The following is a 17,542-nucleotide window of genomic DNA, read 5'->3' on the forward strand; positions in this document are numbered from 1 at the left end:
CTCAGCACTTTGGACAATGCTTTCATCAAATGTTGAATTTGAATAGTTATAACTCTCCTATATATACTTATATTATGTGCATCATAACAATATATTATGATGCACATAATATGAACTATAATACAAACTTCTGACAAAAGTTCGGTTCGCGCGAACTTCCACGAACCGCAATAGACTTCAATGGGGAGGCGAACTTTGAAAAATAGTAACACTTATGCTTAAGATGTTTCAAGGGGTCTAACACCTGGAGGGGGGCATGGCGGGGTGGGATAGATGCCAAAAGTCCTGGGGAAAAATCTGGATTTTACTCAAAGCAGCGTTTTAAGGGCAGAAATCACCTTGAATGCTAAATTGCAGGTCTAAAGTGCTTTTAAACATCTTGCATGTGTATACATCAATCAGGGAGTGTAATTAGAGTACTGCTTCACACTGACACACCAAACTCACTGTGTAACGCACCGCAAACAGCTGTTTGGACGGGTGCACACCATGGCGAGAGTGCAGGCCGTGGCAGTTTTCAAGCCCATATGGTCGCCGGGCTGAGGTAGCTGAATAACATTGACTGTCCAGCTGATAAAATTTGGTCTGTCCACAATGAAGCAACTACGTTATTATCGTGGGTGTATAGCCGTCGGTCATTGCATTTTGTTGTTGCAGCTGCAGTGCAGCCAGAAAAATTAGGCAGGCATGTACACGCACCAGAATAATTATTATAGCTGCCTTAAAAATTCAGGAATCCACCTGGAGTCCTGGACCCTGTTGGTGGTGGCAGAGAAGGCAATCACACAGCGTGCAGGCAGAGATGCTGTGTGTGGGGACTGACTTAGTCTTCGGGCAGGCTTGAGCGTGCTTTGCAGACCAGGTATCCGTGGTAAGATGGACCTTTGACCCAACGCTGTGTGCCAGAGATGTCACCACTTGCCTTTCAACATCACAGTACAGTTTAGGTATCGCCTTTTTGGAGAAAAAATTGCGGCCTGTTATCTTCCACTGCAGTGTGTGGCTTTGCTTTTGTGTGCTGCTTTTCCTCAGGTGGTCATCCCATTGCAGTTTGTGCTTTGTAATCATGTGCCTTCATAAGGTAGTTGTCCCTATGCAGAGAGTACAGATGGCATTGCTCTCATCTGAGGCAGACACACACAAAAATTTCCACACCGCTGAGTCTTGGGGTGATGGCACTTTGGTGGTGGTGGCCGACTGAGTGTTAAGTGTGGTGCCAGAATCAGAGCAGGAGGAGGAAGATATGTCACGCTTCCGTGCATAAGCTGAGAAAGATGAGGTGTTCTGTGTTAAATAGTCAACTACGTCCTGACAATATTGAGGGTTGATGGCACATGTCTTCTTCTAAACACTGTACTTTGGTCGATGGCTGTACAAAATCACGACAGCGAGATCTCAAACAGACCTGCCAGGTGGCCTGCCTCTGCCTTTTGTTTTGTTCATATTGGGGGGGATGAAGTGAAAGGTATGCACTGACTTGACTAATACAATGTGCAGTCAGACAGGTGCAGTTAACAGGTATGCACGGAGTGGTATATCACACTGCGTGCACTCACGTAGGTAGGTGGGTGCACTGAACACAACAAGTAGGTATATGCAGTAATGGGTATTACAATGTGCACCTGTCACACACAGACAGGTAGTGGACAAGCACAGTGACACTGCGTGCGCTCAACTCGCGTAGGTAGGTGGGTGCACTGTGAACAACAGGTTGGTAGGTAGGTATATGCAGTAATGGGCATTTCAATGTGCACCTGTCACACATGGGGCTCGATTCACAAAGCGGTGATAACTCAGTTATCACGCCTAAAAGACTTTAGGCATGATAACCTTTGCACCGCTGAGCTATCACCGATTTTTGCTGCTCTTCGCGCGAAGCTCCTGCACGCAAAGTTTTTTGCGCAAAGTCCCATAGGGTTCAATGGGCGCTGCACGCGCAATCGCACGGGCGCGCGCGCAAAACTTTGCGCACGGAAAATTTGCGTGAGTTTCTTCTTATCATGCCTAAAGTGAGTTTAGGCGTGATAAAGGGCTTTTCACTTGCGTGCAAACACTTTGCACCGCTTTGTGAATCAGGCCCCTAGACAGGTAGCGGACAGGCACAGTGACACTGCGTGTGCTCAGCTCACGTAGGTAGGTGGGAGCACTGTAATTAACAGGTAGGTAGGTATATGCAGTAAGTAATGGGTATAACAATGTGCACCTGTCACACACAGACATGTAGCAGACAGGCACAGTGACACTGCATGCGCTCATGTAGGTGAGTGGGTGCACAGTGAACAACAGGTAGGTATAAACAGTGATGGGTAATGTGCACCTGTCACACACACAGGTAGTCACTGAATGTGCTGGACCTGGCAGTGGCACACACAGTATGAATTATCAAGGCTGTCTATGCAACACAAGTGTCAGTGGGACACACAGAAAAAAAATGGATCACAAGAACAAGATTAGCTCTCAAAAGAGCTGTTGTGGGGTGCTATGTTAGTGATAAGAATCTGCAAGGAGCAAGCTAAGAAGCCTACAAGAGCCTAACTATTCTTTACCTATGAGAGAGTCCGCAGCAGCTGTCCCTTCTCTATTTACTGCAGGCACACGAGTGAGTAAAATGGCCGGCAATGCCTGTCTTTTATAAGGGGGGGAGTGACTCCAGGAGGGAGTGTAGCCTGATTGGCTACAATGTGCCTGCTGACTGTGATGTAGAGGGTCAAAGTTGACCCTAATGGTGCACTATGGGGGCGAACAGAACGTCCGGTAAAGTTTGCGGTTCTCCGCGATCACGAACCCCTGGAAGTTCACCTGGAACCGTTCGCCGGCGAACCGTTCAGGCCATCTCTCTTATCCGCCTGCTGCCTGCCCTGACTCGGATTGATTACTGGACTCTGTAATTTGCCTGCTGCCTGCCCTGACTCGGATTGATTACTGGACTCTGTTAACTGCCTGCTGCCTGCCCTGACTCGGGTTAATTACTGGACTCTGTTATCTGCCTGCAGCCTGCCCTCACTCGGATTGATTACTCACCTGGAAACTCCACAGCAAGCAGTCAACGTTTTCTCTCCACCACTAGCTGAGGCTATCCTAGTAGTGACCTGGTGGGCACTAGGCAGCAAATCCCATCATCCCTTGCAGGGTGCGCTGGAGAAGACCTGTGGTCACTTAGACTCCACTACTGGGTAACGTCTCTGCCATCAGTGGAAGGGTTAACAGTACCTGAAGACATAACAGAGTCTGCTGATTTGTAATGAAAAAAATAGTGCAAGAAAGAATTTTAAAAATGACATGGAAAACAGTATATTTAACTCTTAATAATAAGCAAAAATAAAATTCCTGACGCAATAATATGTACTTTTATCATAAAAATTACTGTTGCTTTTGTTAGACTTTAGGGTACCACATATATGGATGCTGCACAATCTGATCAAGTAAAATTTAGATTCAGGCTAGGTTCACAGTAGGACGTTGGAGTGCTGTGTTATAAAGTCTTATAATGCAGCTTACTGCATTGCAATGAGAAATCTATGCAGAACAATGTTTGCATTGCATTGTAACGTGTAGCATTTTGGTAACGCACTGCTGCAGTGCATTCCCTCTATACTTTATACTTTTCATTGCCTGTATGCTTTACTGTACCTACTTTATGTGATGGTAACGCAGAGTTAATCTGCGTTACCACTTTTTCGTTGCGTTGTAATGTTTTGTTGCAACTTTACAACGCTACAGCCTACCGTGAACCTAGCCTCAGTGACCCAAACATACTTCCAAAAAGAAGGGTGTAGCTTGCTGTCAAGCTTCCAGATCCAGTGCAGACAAATGCAATAACAATAAAAACACCAAGTAAGTATAGGAAATTAACAGTTGCCATGTGGTAAAAATTAAAGGCGAAGGCTGAGGTCACAAGAGGCTGAGTTCTAGTAACACAATTCCCATTTAACAGTAGCAACTACACAAGTAGTCCACACATTAATGGAGCAAAAAAAAAATGGAAACATATACAGAATATACTGCATCCCTGAAGGATAAGCAAACTAGTCTTCAAACATTACCCAGCTGCCTGCTAAATAATCAGTAGTTACTAGTGGTTTTCCTTCCTGAGTCTGTGTAAATTTTCATGTTGGGAGATTCATAATTCCTGAATCCATAAGCCTCTGAAGACTAGGGACGTATTTATAAAGGGGGCATTTCTTCAAAATAACAGCACTTTAAGCTGATCAACTATAAATGTGGCCAGCTAAAAGGATCACTGTTCTTATGGAGTGATGGCATTTTTCTATAATGACCACCTTACTGTAAATAAACAGCACTTTAATTATAACTGTCATGTTGTCAGAATGATAGCCACTTAATGAAGATCGAGGGGTGACTGCCATTTTCCTTGTGGTGATGAATTCAGTAGGGTACAATGGAGAACACTGGTCTTTTGCAGGAGGTTACCACTTGGCAGTATGCTACCCCAATAAAAGTCAATATTTTTCCTAGAAAAAATTGAGCTTTTGGTCACTCCTTTATGATAATTAGAGTACACTGTTTTTTATTACTACGGTATTATTCTAATCCCTTTATTAGTAAATAAGGCATCACCAAAAGACTTTAGGTTGCCATCCAGTCACTGCAATCCTCTGCAGCAAAAAACAGTCTAATATGCAGTTTTTGGTTTCGCTTTCAGTGACTTTCCCCAGAGAAGAACCTTAGACTTTAGATCTTGCCTAAAGTATAGAGTAGGGTGGGTAAAACATTCCTTGCAGATGGAAACTTCCTGCATTGCAGTACTATTATTATTATTTAAGTATCACTCCTAGAAGAGGAGAAAAGGACAGCGCTCCACAATAAACAATTACTATAAACTTAGCACCAATGTCACCAGTTTTTTTGTATAGGGGATCCGCACACTTCGCTCGAGTATACACACTCTCCAATCCAAATCAATCCACCAAGTGAGAAGCTGCGATCACAATCCCGACCTCACTGCTGGGGCATAGGATTACCCTGTAAAAAAGCAGGATATAGTGCAATACTGCCTCTTATGAACCACCACGTGATCCACTCCAATAAGTTGTGCAGATAAAGGCCTCCACCCAGGACTATAGAACAGCAAGGGGGATCTTTGCACCCCCTTAGTGAGTCTCACTCACCAGATTCCCTCTTGAGCTTTATGCATACAAGCCCTCCATCCTGGGCAGCTAGCAGCAACAGCAACAGCAACAGTAATCACCTTTAGACATAAAGCGGAAGTTCCGCTTTATGTCTAAAGGTGATTACTGTTGCTGTTGCTGTTGCTGCTAGCTGCCCAGGATGGAGGGCTTGTATGCATAAAGCTCAAGAGGGAATCTGGTGAGTGAGACTCACTAAGGGGGTGCAAAGATCCCCCTTGCTTTTCTATAGTCCTGGGTGGAGGCCTTTATCTGCACAACTTATTGGAGTGGATCACGTGGTGGTTCATAAGAGGCAGTATTGCACTATATCCTGCTTTTTTACAGGGTAATCCTATGCCCCAGCAGTGAGGTCGGGATTGTGATCGCAGCTTCTCACTTGGTGGATTGATATTATTATTATTTAGCATTTATATAGTGATGACATCTTCCGCAGTTCTTCTACAGAGTACATAGTGTATATAACTGTCCCTCCTGAGTGAAAAAAAAAATCAGGAAACAAAAAGTTAATATTAAAGGAATTATTGAATCAATCGCCAGGGAAATAAACTGGATACCTAGATAATCTTCATTGTCTACAATGTTGTTTGAAACATAGACACACACACTCACACTCCTCTAAATTAACACGGCCCTACCGTATTCTCCAATCCTTGTAGCTGGCAACTAACCCTAACTGATCAACCTCACTGAACCCCTTGCTAATGTTCCTATGCCTGACTTTAACCTTCCCCTTAACAATAACCTCTTCTTGATGGCTTACCCTAACTTTCCCCATTTGATCTAATACTTTTTGCTCTATACAAAGCTCCTGCTTTCCACTGTCATGATAGCATGGTAAGGGCTTATAGAATCATATTATTAATATTATTACTACTTGGACAAGTTAAATATAGTATATGAACAGAAGATATTATTATTAGTCTTATTTTCATCAATTTATGTTTTTTTCACATTTCAAATAGTTCTAAAGCCATCTATTACAAACGATTGTTAGACATCCAATAATACTATTAGTAGATCTCAGAGTTTCTGCTGTCTCTTCCATTCAAGATATTGAGATCTAATGAAAAATACGCACGCACACACGCACGGTCGCACGCACGCACGCACACACGCACGCGCACACACACACACACACACACTGTACTTTCAACGTATGACAAATAGCAACAAGTGAATTGCTGTTTGTCCAGTCTCATAAGAACTACCGAGGTCTTTAAAAGTTCTATTTTACAGTTCTAGAAAATCATTTTGGGTCTACATGAGTTGAGGCAAAATAAGACAGCCTCTGAACTACAGTTGATTTTATATATATTTTACATGTATATATAACTTGGCTTGAAATATTACACATTCATCTAGAACCTTATGTTAAAATATCACTAGTTTTATGTTTGATAAAGTTTATTTTCAGTGATGAGGTTGATATGAAATTGTATCTACGTTTTTAGTTTATGGGATTGTGCAGACTAAAGAAATAGCTTAGCAGTGTAGTTAAGTAACTTCTTTATAGAAATATGTAATAGTAATCGAAAAATAAATGATTAAGTAAAGGAAAATACATGATAAAGTGTAGGAAGAAGCTTCCAGGTAAATGGCAATGACTCCGCCTACCTTGCACAGTGCATGTTAGAAAAGACCACAGCCAACAATCTTGAGACACTGATATGAAAAAAATAAAAATAAAAATCTAACCTCAAAATGTTCAGCATTTGCTCATGCAGACAAAGTCCGCAGCTTACAGGATTCTAGTAAAAGGCTTCACAGAAGTACAAACTGTTATTATTGTATTCTGTTACTGTGATTGTAATTTTAAGGTAATATTGGTATAAAACTATTAATATGAAAATATTAGACCGACATGCCTGCATTTCACCTCACTCTAAATAGAGCATATGTCATTAAGTGATTTGTTGATCTTTACAATAAAAGGCATTACCTTACTTTGATTCCAATAGTTTCATTCTTAATTGCCACTATGTTAACAAGTAACAGGGTAATAAAAGTGATGATTTAAAGGAATGAATAACCTTAAACCTTTAAATGCTCAAGCAACAGGCAGAACATTGCAAATCTCATTACAAGTTGAAAGGCTGGGCTTTCGTCGTGTTATCATCAGCTCCCCTAATGAGCTGGAATACCATGCTGTGTTCTTGAAATCCACACCTAATTGGGTGCTTTAAAAATGAAAGGTGATCTGGCTCTGTCAGTCTGCTTGGATGACACATGATGTTTTCTTTTTTTTTATAACCGCATTTCCAGATATCCTAACAAGGGACTGAATGATAATTACTGCCGCAACCCTGATGGCAAGGCTAGACCATGGTGTCACACACTTGACCCTCGCACCCCCTGGGAGTTCTGTGCAATTAAGTCCTGTGGTGAGTGGTAACCAAATATATCCCTTCTATGTTCTCTTTATCTTTATTAGGATAGCAAATTAGAAATCTGCTTTGAATACTACAAAATTTCAAGCATGCCAGCTAATCTATCTCTAGGTATATATTTGTAACGTATTACTAATGAGAGTGATCAGTTAAAGCATATGGTCATTGGAAATGATAATACATTTGAATTGCAAGCAAGTCGGTTTGATCACATTACAACCATTCATAATATTTGTGGACTTAAGTGGGGGCGGTAACCCACCAGGAGAAAGTCTGGAAAATGATTATACATGTGAGTCAGTGACCACAACACAAGCACAGTGAGAATTCATGGTTATGTTCATCAGGTATGAAGGGCACTCTCTCTCCTTCCATACAATACCAGGTGTTATCTGTAAATCAAGAGTGTCCAGAGGGGATGGGTATTTGCTATATATGCCTGCATTCCTTTAGTCCATCTTTCTTCATACCTTTATTTCACCTTTTTATAATTCTTCAACTATTAGTAAGGGGAAGTGGTACAAATGGTGGTTGATGGCCACTTCCTGCCCTGTACTTAAGTAGCAAAAAAGTTAAAGCTTTCATGGGAGTGAGACCAAGTTGAAAACTGACAATTTTCTTTTATTGCTTTTTGTGTTGGTAAGATTTACCTTCACAGAAAATGTCTCAATACAGATATAGAGGAGTAAGTACATTTAGATGCTTGCATATCAATGATGCTGACAGTTAAGCCTGTAAAAAAATCAACAATCAGCACAGGTCCACTTGAATTTCCTACTTCCTTTTCTGATGTGTTTTTTTTATTTTACTTGTGTCCATCACTAACCAATCATGATACCTAAAAGACAGATCCACCCTGATCATAGTTATTTCTTTCCAAGATGACTTTCCTTATCATGTGTGCCTTAAAGTGCACCAGAGACCTTATACTAAAACGTTTTATACATACCTGGGGCTTCCTCCAGCCTCATCCTTGGCTGCCGGAGAGATACGTAGAGGACGCACTTCTCTTGCACAGCCTGGCTGCGACTGACAGAACTAACGGGACCCGATACCGGAGCTGCAGGCAGCGGAGGATGGCGGCGTGGGAGTGATCCGTGCACATTGGGCTGGAGGAAGCCCCAGGTTCATATAAAACTTTTTTTTTTTAAATTAGGTCTCTGGTTTCCTTTATAAGGGAACCCGAGGTGAGAGAGCTATGGAGGCTGCCATATTTATTTCCTATTGAACAATGCATATTTCCTTGCTGTCCTGCTGATCCACTGCCTCTAATGCTTTTAGACACAGACCCTGAACAAGCAAGCAACAGATCAGGTGTTTCCAACAAAATCTGAGACATTTGCTGCATGCTTGTTTCAGGTTAGTGATTCAAACACTACTGACCAGAAAGATCAGCAGGACTCCCAGGTAACTGGTATTGTTTAAAAAAATATGTTCCTCACAGGTTTCCTTGCAGATCCACGAATCCTTCGGCACTCTTAAAATGGAACTCCTTCTAAAACATCTTCCCATTTCTGTATGGAGTAAAAAGTGCTAGGGCTTGTTCACACCTAGGGCGTTTTTGCATTTTTTTAAGCACAGGCGATTTTGAAAATCACCCTAAAAGCGCTTGTGCAATGATTCCCTTTGAGAGTGTTCACATCTGAGCAGTTCTATTCTGATCCGCTCAACAAAGCGCTGCCTGTACCATTTTTAGGGCGATTTGCCTCAATGAAAGGTATAGGGAAATCACAAAACGCTTGAAAAAGCGCTTTGTATAGCCATTTCCCAAGCGCTTTTAAGAATAAATACATAGTATTTATTCTATTTCCGGGTGAAAGAGTTCACTTCTTGACTTGTGTCAGGAAGTGAAAATACAAATGCTCTGTAAAAGTGCTTTGAAAAGCGCTTTACACAAAATGGAAACGTGCAGGTAAGCGGCAGGAGGTGTTAAACATTAATCGCGCAAAAAATCTAAAAATGCTGGTGTCAACGATTTTGATTTTAGATGTGAACAAAGCCTTAATGATTAGCCTATTTCCTATTTTTGTTTTCTCCTCATTTGGGGGAAATACCATAGCTTCCTACTCTGGTAATAAGCAGGGATGTGATCTTAAAACAAACCTACTTTTTAGGTTTGTGCAATATAAACAGCATATAAATGATGCAAGCAAGCATTTAGAAGTGCCTATGTATGGTGAATAGTTAGAAACTTTACAAATCGCTAACAATTTTGGGAAGTTCAAAACAATATTTGTTAGTTCTGAGTTTAAAGTGGACCCAAATTAAAAATACAAGATTTCAGAAATAAAATCTATTTTCTAAATTATAATAATAAATAGCAGCCTTTTTTCAGCTGCATGATGACAAATATAAAATATGTTACATTTATTGGAGGAACCCCTTCCTTCCTTTCAAATTGCCAGGACAAAATCCGGCAAACTGGTGGAGTAGCAATAGGGGAATTGCTAATGGCTGCCCCCAGTATAACCCTAGTTATGGAAAGAGAAGGGTGAAAAGCATGCACTGAAATGCTGATAGGTTTGAAGGAGTGTTTATTTATCTTTGTATGTGTTAGAGTGGTGCAACTAAATATTTTTAATTAAAAAAAAATGTTTAGTTTGGGTCCGCTTTAGGTGTTTTGTGCAAAATCTGCATTAAGATTTGCCACATCATTTAGAATGTTTAGATTTTGCATGCTCCTATTTCTGTTTTGTTTTGGCACACCTTTTTTCATGGCGTTGACTATTAATATGATAGTAGCAAAAACATTTTGTACTGTGTTAGCAAAATAAATGATGTAGGTACAAAAAACAAAAGTTTTGTAAAAGTAATAACTTTTTAATGGCTAACTGATAGAATTAAATCATGCAAGCTTTTTATCCCAGAAAGCTTGCATGATTTAACTCTATCATTTAACTTTGTTTCTTCTCCCTACATGACATATGACTATTAATATGATAATTCCTGAGTAGTAAATCTCAGTTACTATCCTTCCAGATCTGGAAAGCTATCTCCGAGTAACCTGTGTTTTCATAAAACTGAGTTGAGTTGTTTGAGAGGGTTGCTCTTAAACACCCTCCAATGCTAAAGGCAATATAAACTGTAACAAAAATGCGTACTACATGCTTTATGCCTACTTGCCGGGAGAAAAGGAATTGTTGCATTGGTATGTCTGGCATGCTGGGCTGGTAGGGAAATCCTTCAAAATAGTTTTTACAGTTGTTTTTGCAGTTCGCCAGTGCACCTATAAGATTGCTAGATTTCCACCTGTTTGTAGCAGATAAGGAGCACAAGTTCAACTTTAACTCAAGTACAATCCTACCGCACAACACTAACTCTCAACACTAACACTAAGAAAATCCTAAAGAGGACCTGTCAGCCATACTATCTCACACAAACTCAAAAACACATTTCTAAGATAAATACTTGCTCTACTTACATAACATATGTATTGCATTGTCCACATTTTGATTTTAGGGATTTTTCTATAGTAAAAAAAGAGAACATCGTAGGATGTTAGGATTTTACATTTTGAGTCTGTCTTTCTTGAAGCCAATCCTGACATCATTTCATACCTTACTCTGTGTATGCTTTGCCTGCCCTCTTCACAGTCTTCAGACACTCCCACCCAGCTTTGCAGTAGAAAGTGCATTGTCTCAGCATGAGAAACATTGGCCAATCAGAGAGAAACAGAGGTGTGGGAGGGGAAAACAGGAGGGAAAGAGGCTTCAGCCAATAAGGCTGCATTAGTTATGTCTGGGGGGAAAGTAAGGAAGAAAAAATAAGAAAACCCAACTTCCCCTGCAACTTCCTTTGTGCGGCAGCTGTACCATATATGTGCCAGGGAAACTGGAGAATGATGTTTTATGAAGAAGAAAAGTAAGAATAATTTTTAAATTTTGGATTGCCTGGTTAGCATCCTTATTATGTGTTTGCAGATAAAAATAAAGAATTGATTTTTGATTTTATACCTGACAGTTATGCTTTAAGGATAGCCCTAAACATTTTAACGTCACAGTTATAATTATTTTGTGGTGAGGTTCCCTGCTTTGCCACTTTCTATCACAGTGTTTACAAATAAGCAACACTGTGACTACAATACTTCAAATTACCAAGACATTTAATTGAAAACTTTTTAATATAAATACCACCATGTATTTTGCTCTATCCTATACACTTTTGCAGCACAGAAGGGAATTCATGCGATGTTTCATTGTTTCAAATGTGTCATTGTTTTACAAAATATACTGGAAAGTGCTTTGTTATAGTAAATGTGACAATCCATCAGTTCCCCAGATGCAACATTTAATGCAAAATCTTCTTAGAAATGTATCAAATAAAATACAAGACAAAATTGTTGGTCATTGCTTAAAAGTACCATTTTCTATGCAAATATGTTAATTGTGCTGTTTTTAATATTTCTAACATCCAGTCTAGACAAACAGATTATTCAAATCTGGACATTAACAAATGAGACAAATTAAAATGCAGTCTAGATTCATTACAATAGACCCCAGTAACTGTTTGGTAAGCCAGCTTGTTCTAATTTTATTTGCTAAATCCGTATCCAAAATATTATAATACACTGTTTTTATGTCTCTCCAAACAGAATGACACTTGACATTACATCCAGTAAATGATGTTTGACTTTATTATAATTATGTGTTATAAAAAAAAGGATCTGGCATATTAGAGTAGAAGATTGCCAAACAAAATATCATAATACATCACAGCATAACATGGATTATGATAAGAGAGCGTGGTCCAGATGTTTCTAACTTAGGTTAATGGACAGCTGTTCCTATATCTAAGTGGCACCATGGCTTAATTTTCATTTACGAAGAAACACGTGATGTAGTGCTGATCTAAACACTAAAATTAAACCTCAACCAGCAACCCCTTATATGTTATATATTTCCTCAAGATAACAAAAAGAGAAGTAAGAAGCAATCCCTATTCTAAGCTAAAACAAATAATTCATGTTTTTTTTCCTTTTTAACAACTTTATTCTCTAGTGCACAATATTGTCAACAGCACTGATATAACAACAGACTGCATCAAAGGACAAGGAGAAGGCTATCGTGGAACTGTACAAGCAACGTACAATGGCATCCAGTGTCAGAGGTGGGATTCCCAGGTTCCGCATCAACACAATTTTACTCCTGAAAACTACAAATGCAAGTAAGGAAAGCAATACACTGTGTTATACTTATAGTAAATAGGCACCATAGTGACACTGACATATGAATGTAGTACATTTTCCAGGATACACACTATTACATTAATTAGCCTGGCTTCAGCATCACAAACACATCCTACATCTATATATTGCTGTATATTGGATTGTAGCTCTGCCTCTTCAGTGATTTCACAGATTAGGCTGTTGAGCTATGCAGTGTTCTCCCCCCCCCCAGCTCCCCTAGAGCATTCTGGGAGACCAGGTATTTTTTTTTTTACTGGCTGAGTATAAAAAATATCGGAGTATACAAACATTCTGCTTCACCGGACAGCACTAGAAATGTTACCACCCATAATACATTTCAAAAGGTAAACCAGGTAGAGGGGAAAGGGCAAGGAAACATTTTACAATTGGCAAACAATGACTAAATAATGTATAAAGTAATATTGTAAAGAATAAGTAATTTTATTAATTACGTTAAAATGACCACTTATACCTATTTTCTTTTGACATGTGGGCATCTAGAAATATCTTTATTACTGCAGATTTTATCAAAATGTGCTACACAGGTTCTAACTCTACCCCTATATACTGTATGTACAGTATGAAGATAGTTTTCTTCGCTTTCTCCTAGGCACTGGATTGGAGGTGAGCCTCTTGTCAATAATATTGGACAGGTGTGCTTTCAAAGTGAAGGAGGCATGTTTTGCTGTTCCCGTTTTGCAGATGTCCCCTTAATGTTATGGATTATGATGGGTTAAGAGAAACTGTTGACTACAAAATGTTTCTTTCTTAGTAAAACCAGCTGTTTTCACAGTCCTGAACATGATGAATAGTCATGCAGACCTTATTTTACAAGTGATGATGTGATAAGAAATTGAACAATACAATATTAGGAATTTCTGGCTCTGCTTACATAGATATAAATGGATAACTTGAAGTTATATTTAACATAGCACTTAAGCTAGTGATGAGGGTGCTGATTTGGAACAAATAAAAAGTTATTCATAAATGGCATGTTATGTTGTATCAGATTGCTTAAATGTATTCATGTGTAAAACACAATTGTAAATCCCCAGCCCAACTTCCCATTTTAAATGCATATTATAGTACATTTGCATCAATTACCGGTAGTTGTGTAAAAACTACTGACTGTTGCACATCTGTACAGTTTGCAGTAACTAAGATGACTACAGGTCAGTTTAATTTGACAGTCAGACCAGGTCTTTAACTGCAGTCATAATACTGTCTCCAATCACACATTGAGGTAGTCAGGAAGAAGGTGGGAGGGGGGACCAGCAAGTGTTTTTGTAAGCACAAATCAGCTGATCCCTCCTTCTTCTTCCCTATGCTGCTGAGATGATCTCTTTGTGACCAGCATTGTAGCTCCAGTCTTATCTTTTTGTCCCTGCTCTGTGTATAAAAAAAGTGTTCTCCATCTCCACATCCCCTAGTTTAAAGCGGAATATAACCCTGCATTTCAACTTTGCTCTAAAATATTATTTACAGCATATTATATGCAAAAAGCATTTTTTTTTACTAGACCAGCATTGGAAGGGTTAAACACAGACGTTTCAAGTTCCGTGGAGAGATATGCAGAAGTTCAGATTGTTACATTCTATGTATCTATTGATAAACAGTTACACACTCTTTGGCAGTCCTCCAAGCTCTTTCTCAGTCAGAGAGATGAGTCATTCAACACTTAGATACATTTCTGTAAACAAAAATGTATCTTTTTCAGGTTCGGATGTGTCTGCAGAAATCTAAAGGAACTTTAAAGCCCTGTGTAACCCTTCCAATGCTGGTCTAGTAAAAAAAAAAATGTTGGTTGCATATAATATACTGTAAATAATGTTTTAGAGCAAAGTTGAAATGCAGGGTTATATTCCGCTTTAAGGCTGAAAACTGGCACTTGGGTACTGTACATCAATTGGGAGTCTGCATTGCGCTATATTATAAGCCCAATCAACGTACTGTGTGCAAGCATGAATGCCTAAATTAAACATCTGGAAATTAAGATAAAAGATAGAATGAGATCGGATTAGGCACTTAGATAGGATAGGCAAATTTAAGTTATGGAATAGGGTTGGGGTACGTTATACTGTATGTATGTATGTAACAATTAGGGTCAGTAACGTAAAGTTAGACTTGAGCAAAGAATACACATTGGTAGTGACAGAGGCTGGGGTAAAGCATTAGGAGGGAATTAACAATCAGGAGATGTTAGGATTAGGATTTTTGAATGATTTAACGTTGAGGGTTAGGATTGAAGGTTAGGGTTTGCATTAAAAGGGAGGCTATTTTCACTGAGTTGTTTTCTTGTTTAATGGGTTTATATGAAAAGGGCGCCTGTAAAAAAGGGGCGCCTGGTGGAGCCCATATAAAAACTTCGGCTACAAAAAAGGCGCCTGCTGTAGCCCATATAAAAACTTTGGCTACAAAAAAACTCTGGGACGTGTTAATTACTATTCCCCCTCCAGGCCGCCATGGATAGTGGGGGAATGAAATAATTCGGCTTCCAGCGCTTGTAGCCCATATAAAAACTTCGGCTACAAAAAAACTCTGGGACGTGTTAATTACTATTCTTCCTACAGGCCGCCATGGATAGTGGGGGAATGAAATAATTCGGCTTCCAGCGCTTGTAGCCCATATAAAAACTTCTGCTACAAAAAAAAGTCTGGGATGTGATAATTACTATTCCCCCTCCAGGCCGCCATGGATAGTGGGGGAATTAAATAAATCGGCTTCCAGCGCTTGTAGCCCATATAAAAACTTCGGCTACAAAAAATGTCCGGGATGTGTTAATTACTATTTCCTCTCCAGGCCGCCATGGATAGTGGGGGAATGAAATAATTCGACTTCCAGCGCCTGTAGCCTATATCAACACTCGGCCGAATAAAAAATATGGGCTACAAAGGAGTGCCCTGCTGTAGCCGAAAACCTTGGAGCCGAAAAAATATGAGCTACAAAGGGGTGCCCGCTTGTAGCCTATATCAAAACTCTGGCGCCTATATCAAAACTTCTACACCTTGTAACCCATATTTTCAGAAATAACATTGATGTCTATGGCGGCGCCCTTTTCATACAGGCAGCTCAGGTGCCCTTTTCAACCGATACCTGTTTAATTGGATGGATAGATAGATAGATAGATAGATAGATAGATAGATAGATAGATAGATAGAAGAAAATCATTATACATTCACTAGACCAGGCTGCTATTTAACCTCAACAGAGGTTAGGATGAGGAAATAAGAGACAGTATAGGCATAGTGTTTCTGTATAATATTTTCATATATGTATAGTCATTCCAATGCTAACTCTTAGGATTCTAGGGGGAAATGTTGACCCAACAGCCTTCTGGACCTCATGACATTTATGGATTGTTATTATGTGAACTGATAAAAAACCCACTCCCTGCATATTCTACATAGAAATATATGCAGAATAAAATATCACTAATATTGACAGACCTGAATAAGATCTGTCCATCAGGGACTGGATAATTGTGACAAGCTAAAGGTGATCAAATCCACACAAGCTTACTAAAATGGTTTTGAGGTCAGCCTCCTGGGTGGTGTGGAATTGTGCTTGGTGCAGAGGGAAAATTCCTCTACAGGTCATTAAAAATTAATGGACTTCCCAACCTTGAAGGTAGCAGAGCTATTCCAGGCAAAATTGTTTTTCGGAATTAGTGAAATATTGCACTGCTACTTTATAAATAGCTGACCGCATAAGATTGGTATTGAAAATGAAAAATCACAGTTCACATATTTAACACACATATATATATATATATATATATATATATATATATATATATATATATATATATATATATATATATATATATATATATATATATATATATATATATATATATATATATATATATATATATATATATATATTGGTCCCTAAATGTATAATAATGAAATGTTAATTCTGTATTAACAATAAACAATAATGTAATAATAAAACTTTTACAGGGACTTAAAAGAAAATTATTGCAGAAACCCTGATGGTTCTGAGTCCCCCTGGTGTTTCACTACAGATCCAATTATCCGAATTGGGCACTGCTCCCAGATACCAAAATGTGATACTTCCACTCATCAAGGTAACATATTATATTACTGATTGTTATTTGACTAAGGAAAGAATCTTCATATGCCCATGTGTGTAGAATATCAGCACTGTGTAATTGACTCTTTGTTGTAGAGATCCATAATGCAACCCTTGTTAGGCTACGTACTCACTGCCTGACGGGTCCAGCGAAAACCCCCTTAATGACAGCCATCAAGCCACGCTTCTTCCTGCTCATGATGTCACACGACTACACTAGGGGAAGTGAACGGGAAGTAAGCGATCGTGGTATTTTGCGCAAAGTTGTCGGGGGTCTTAAAGATCCAATCCGTCGGGTCCATTGCATAATGACATGATCGCTGTGGAGGGCAACATCATTTAAAATGGATAAGTTAAATGATGTACCTTGACGTCGAAAAAACATTAGTGCAAAAATCACCTCATGGGTACAAAGCTTATTCAGACTGAAAGTTAGAGTCCCCTGAGATGGCTTGTGGCCAATGTTAAAAAAAAATACTGTTTGTTAAAAATATTGAAATACATAGGAGTGTGAGTCTTGAAATACATAGGAGAGTGCAAGGACCTTTGACTTCAGTTCAGATGTCAACTTAACATTCATTTCAGAAGGTCGACTGAAGGTCAATTCCAGCTTGAAATAATTAACGTACTTTTCCAGGTGTACATAAATGTGTTCCTTTGGTATGTGCTTAGGTTGAAGTCTGAAGGCCACCTGAACTCCAAACTACGTGCACACTACCAATAAC

The 17,542-nt window shown here is 39.3% G+C and overlaps 1 protein-coding gene across 2 annotated transcripts in view; it reads left to right on the forward strand.

The window, feature by feature from the left end:
* HGF (hepatocyte growth factor) overlaps positions 1–17,542 on the forward strand; it is a 160,449-nt gene that overhangs the window by 80,881 nt on the left and 62,026 nt on the right. The window contains exons 7-9 of one of the 2 annotated variants that reach the window (XM_068276187.1): positions 7,413–7,531; positions 12,535–12,700; positions 16,685–16,812. In XM_068276187.1, coding sequence (XP_068132288.1) covers positions 7,413–7,531; positions 12,535–12,700; positions 16,685–16,812 — 413 coding nt within the window. The remainder of the gene's footprint in view (positions 1–7,412; positions 7,532–12,534; positions 12,701–16,684; positions 16,813–17,542) is intronic. The other variant, XM_068276188.1, reaches the window with a different exon arrangement.

Source organism: Hyperolius riggenbachi, chromosome 3 (genome assembly GCF_040937935.1).
Source record: "Hyperolius riggenbachi isolate aHypRig1 chromosome 3, aHypRig1.pri, whole genome shotgun sequence".
In the NCBI taxonomy this organism is placed as follows: domain Eukaryota; kingdom Metazoa; phylum Chordata; class Amphibia; order Anura; family Hyperoliidae; genus Hyperolius; species Hyperolius riggenbachi.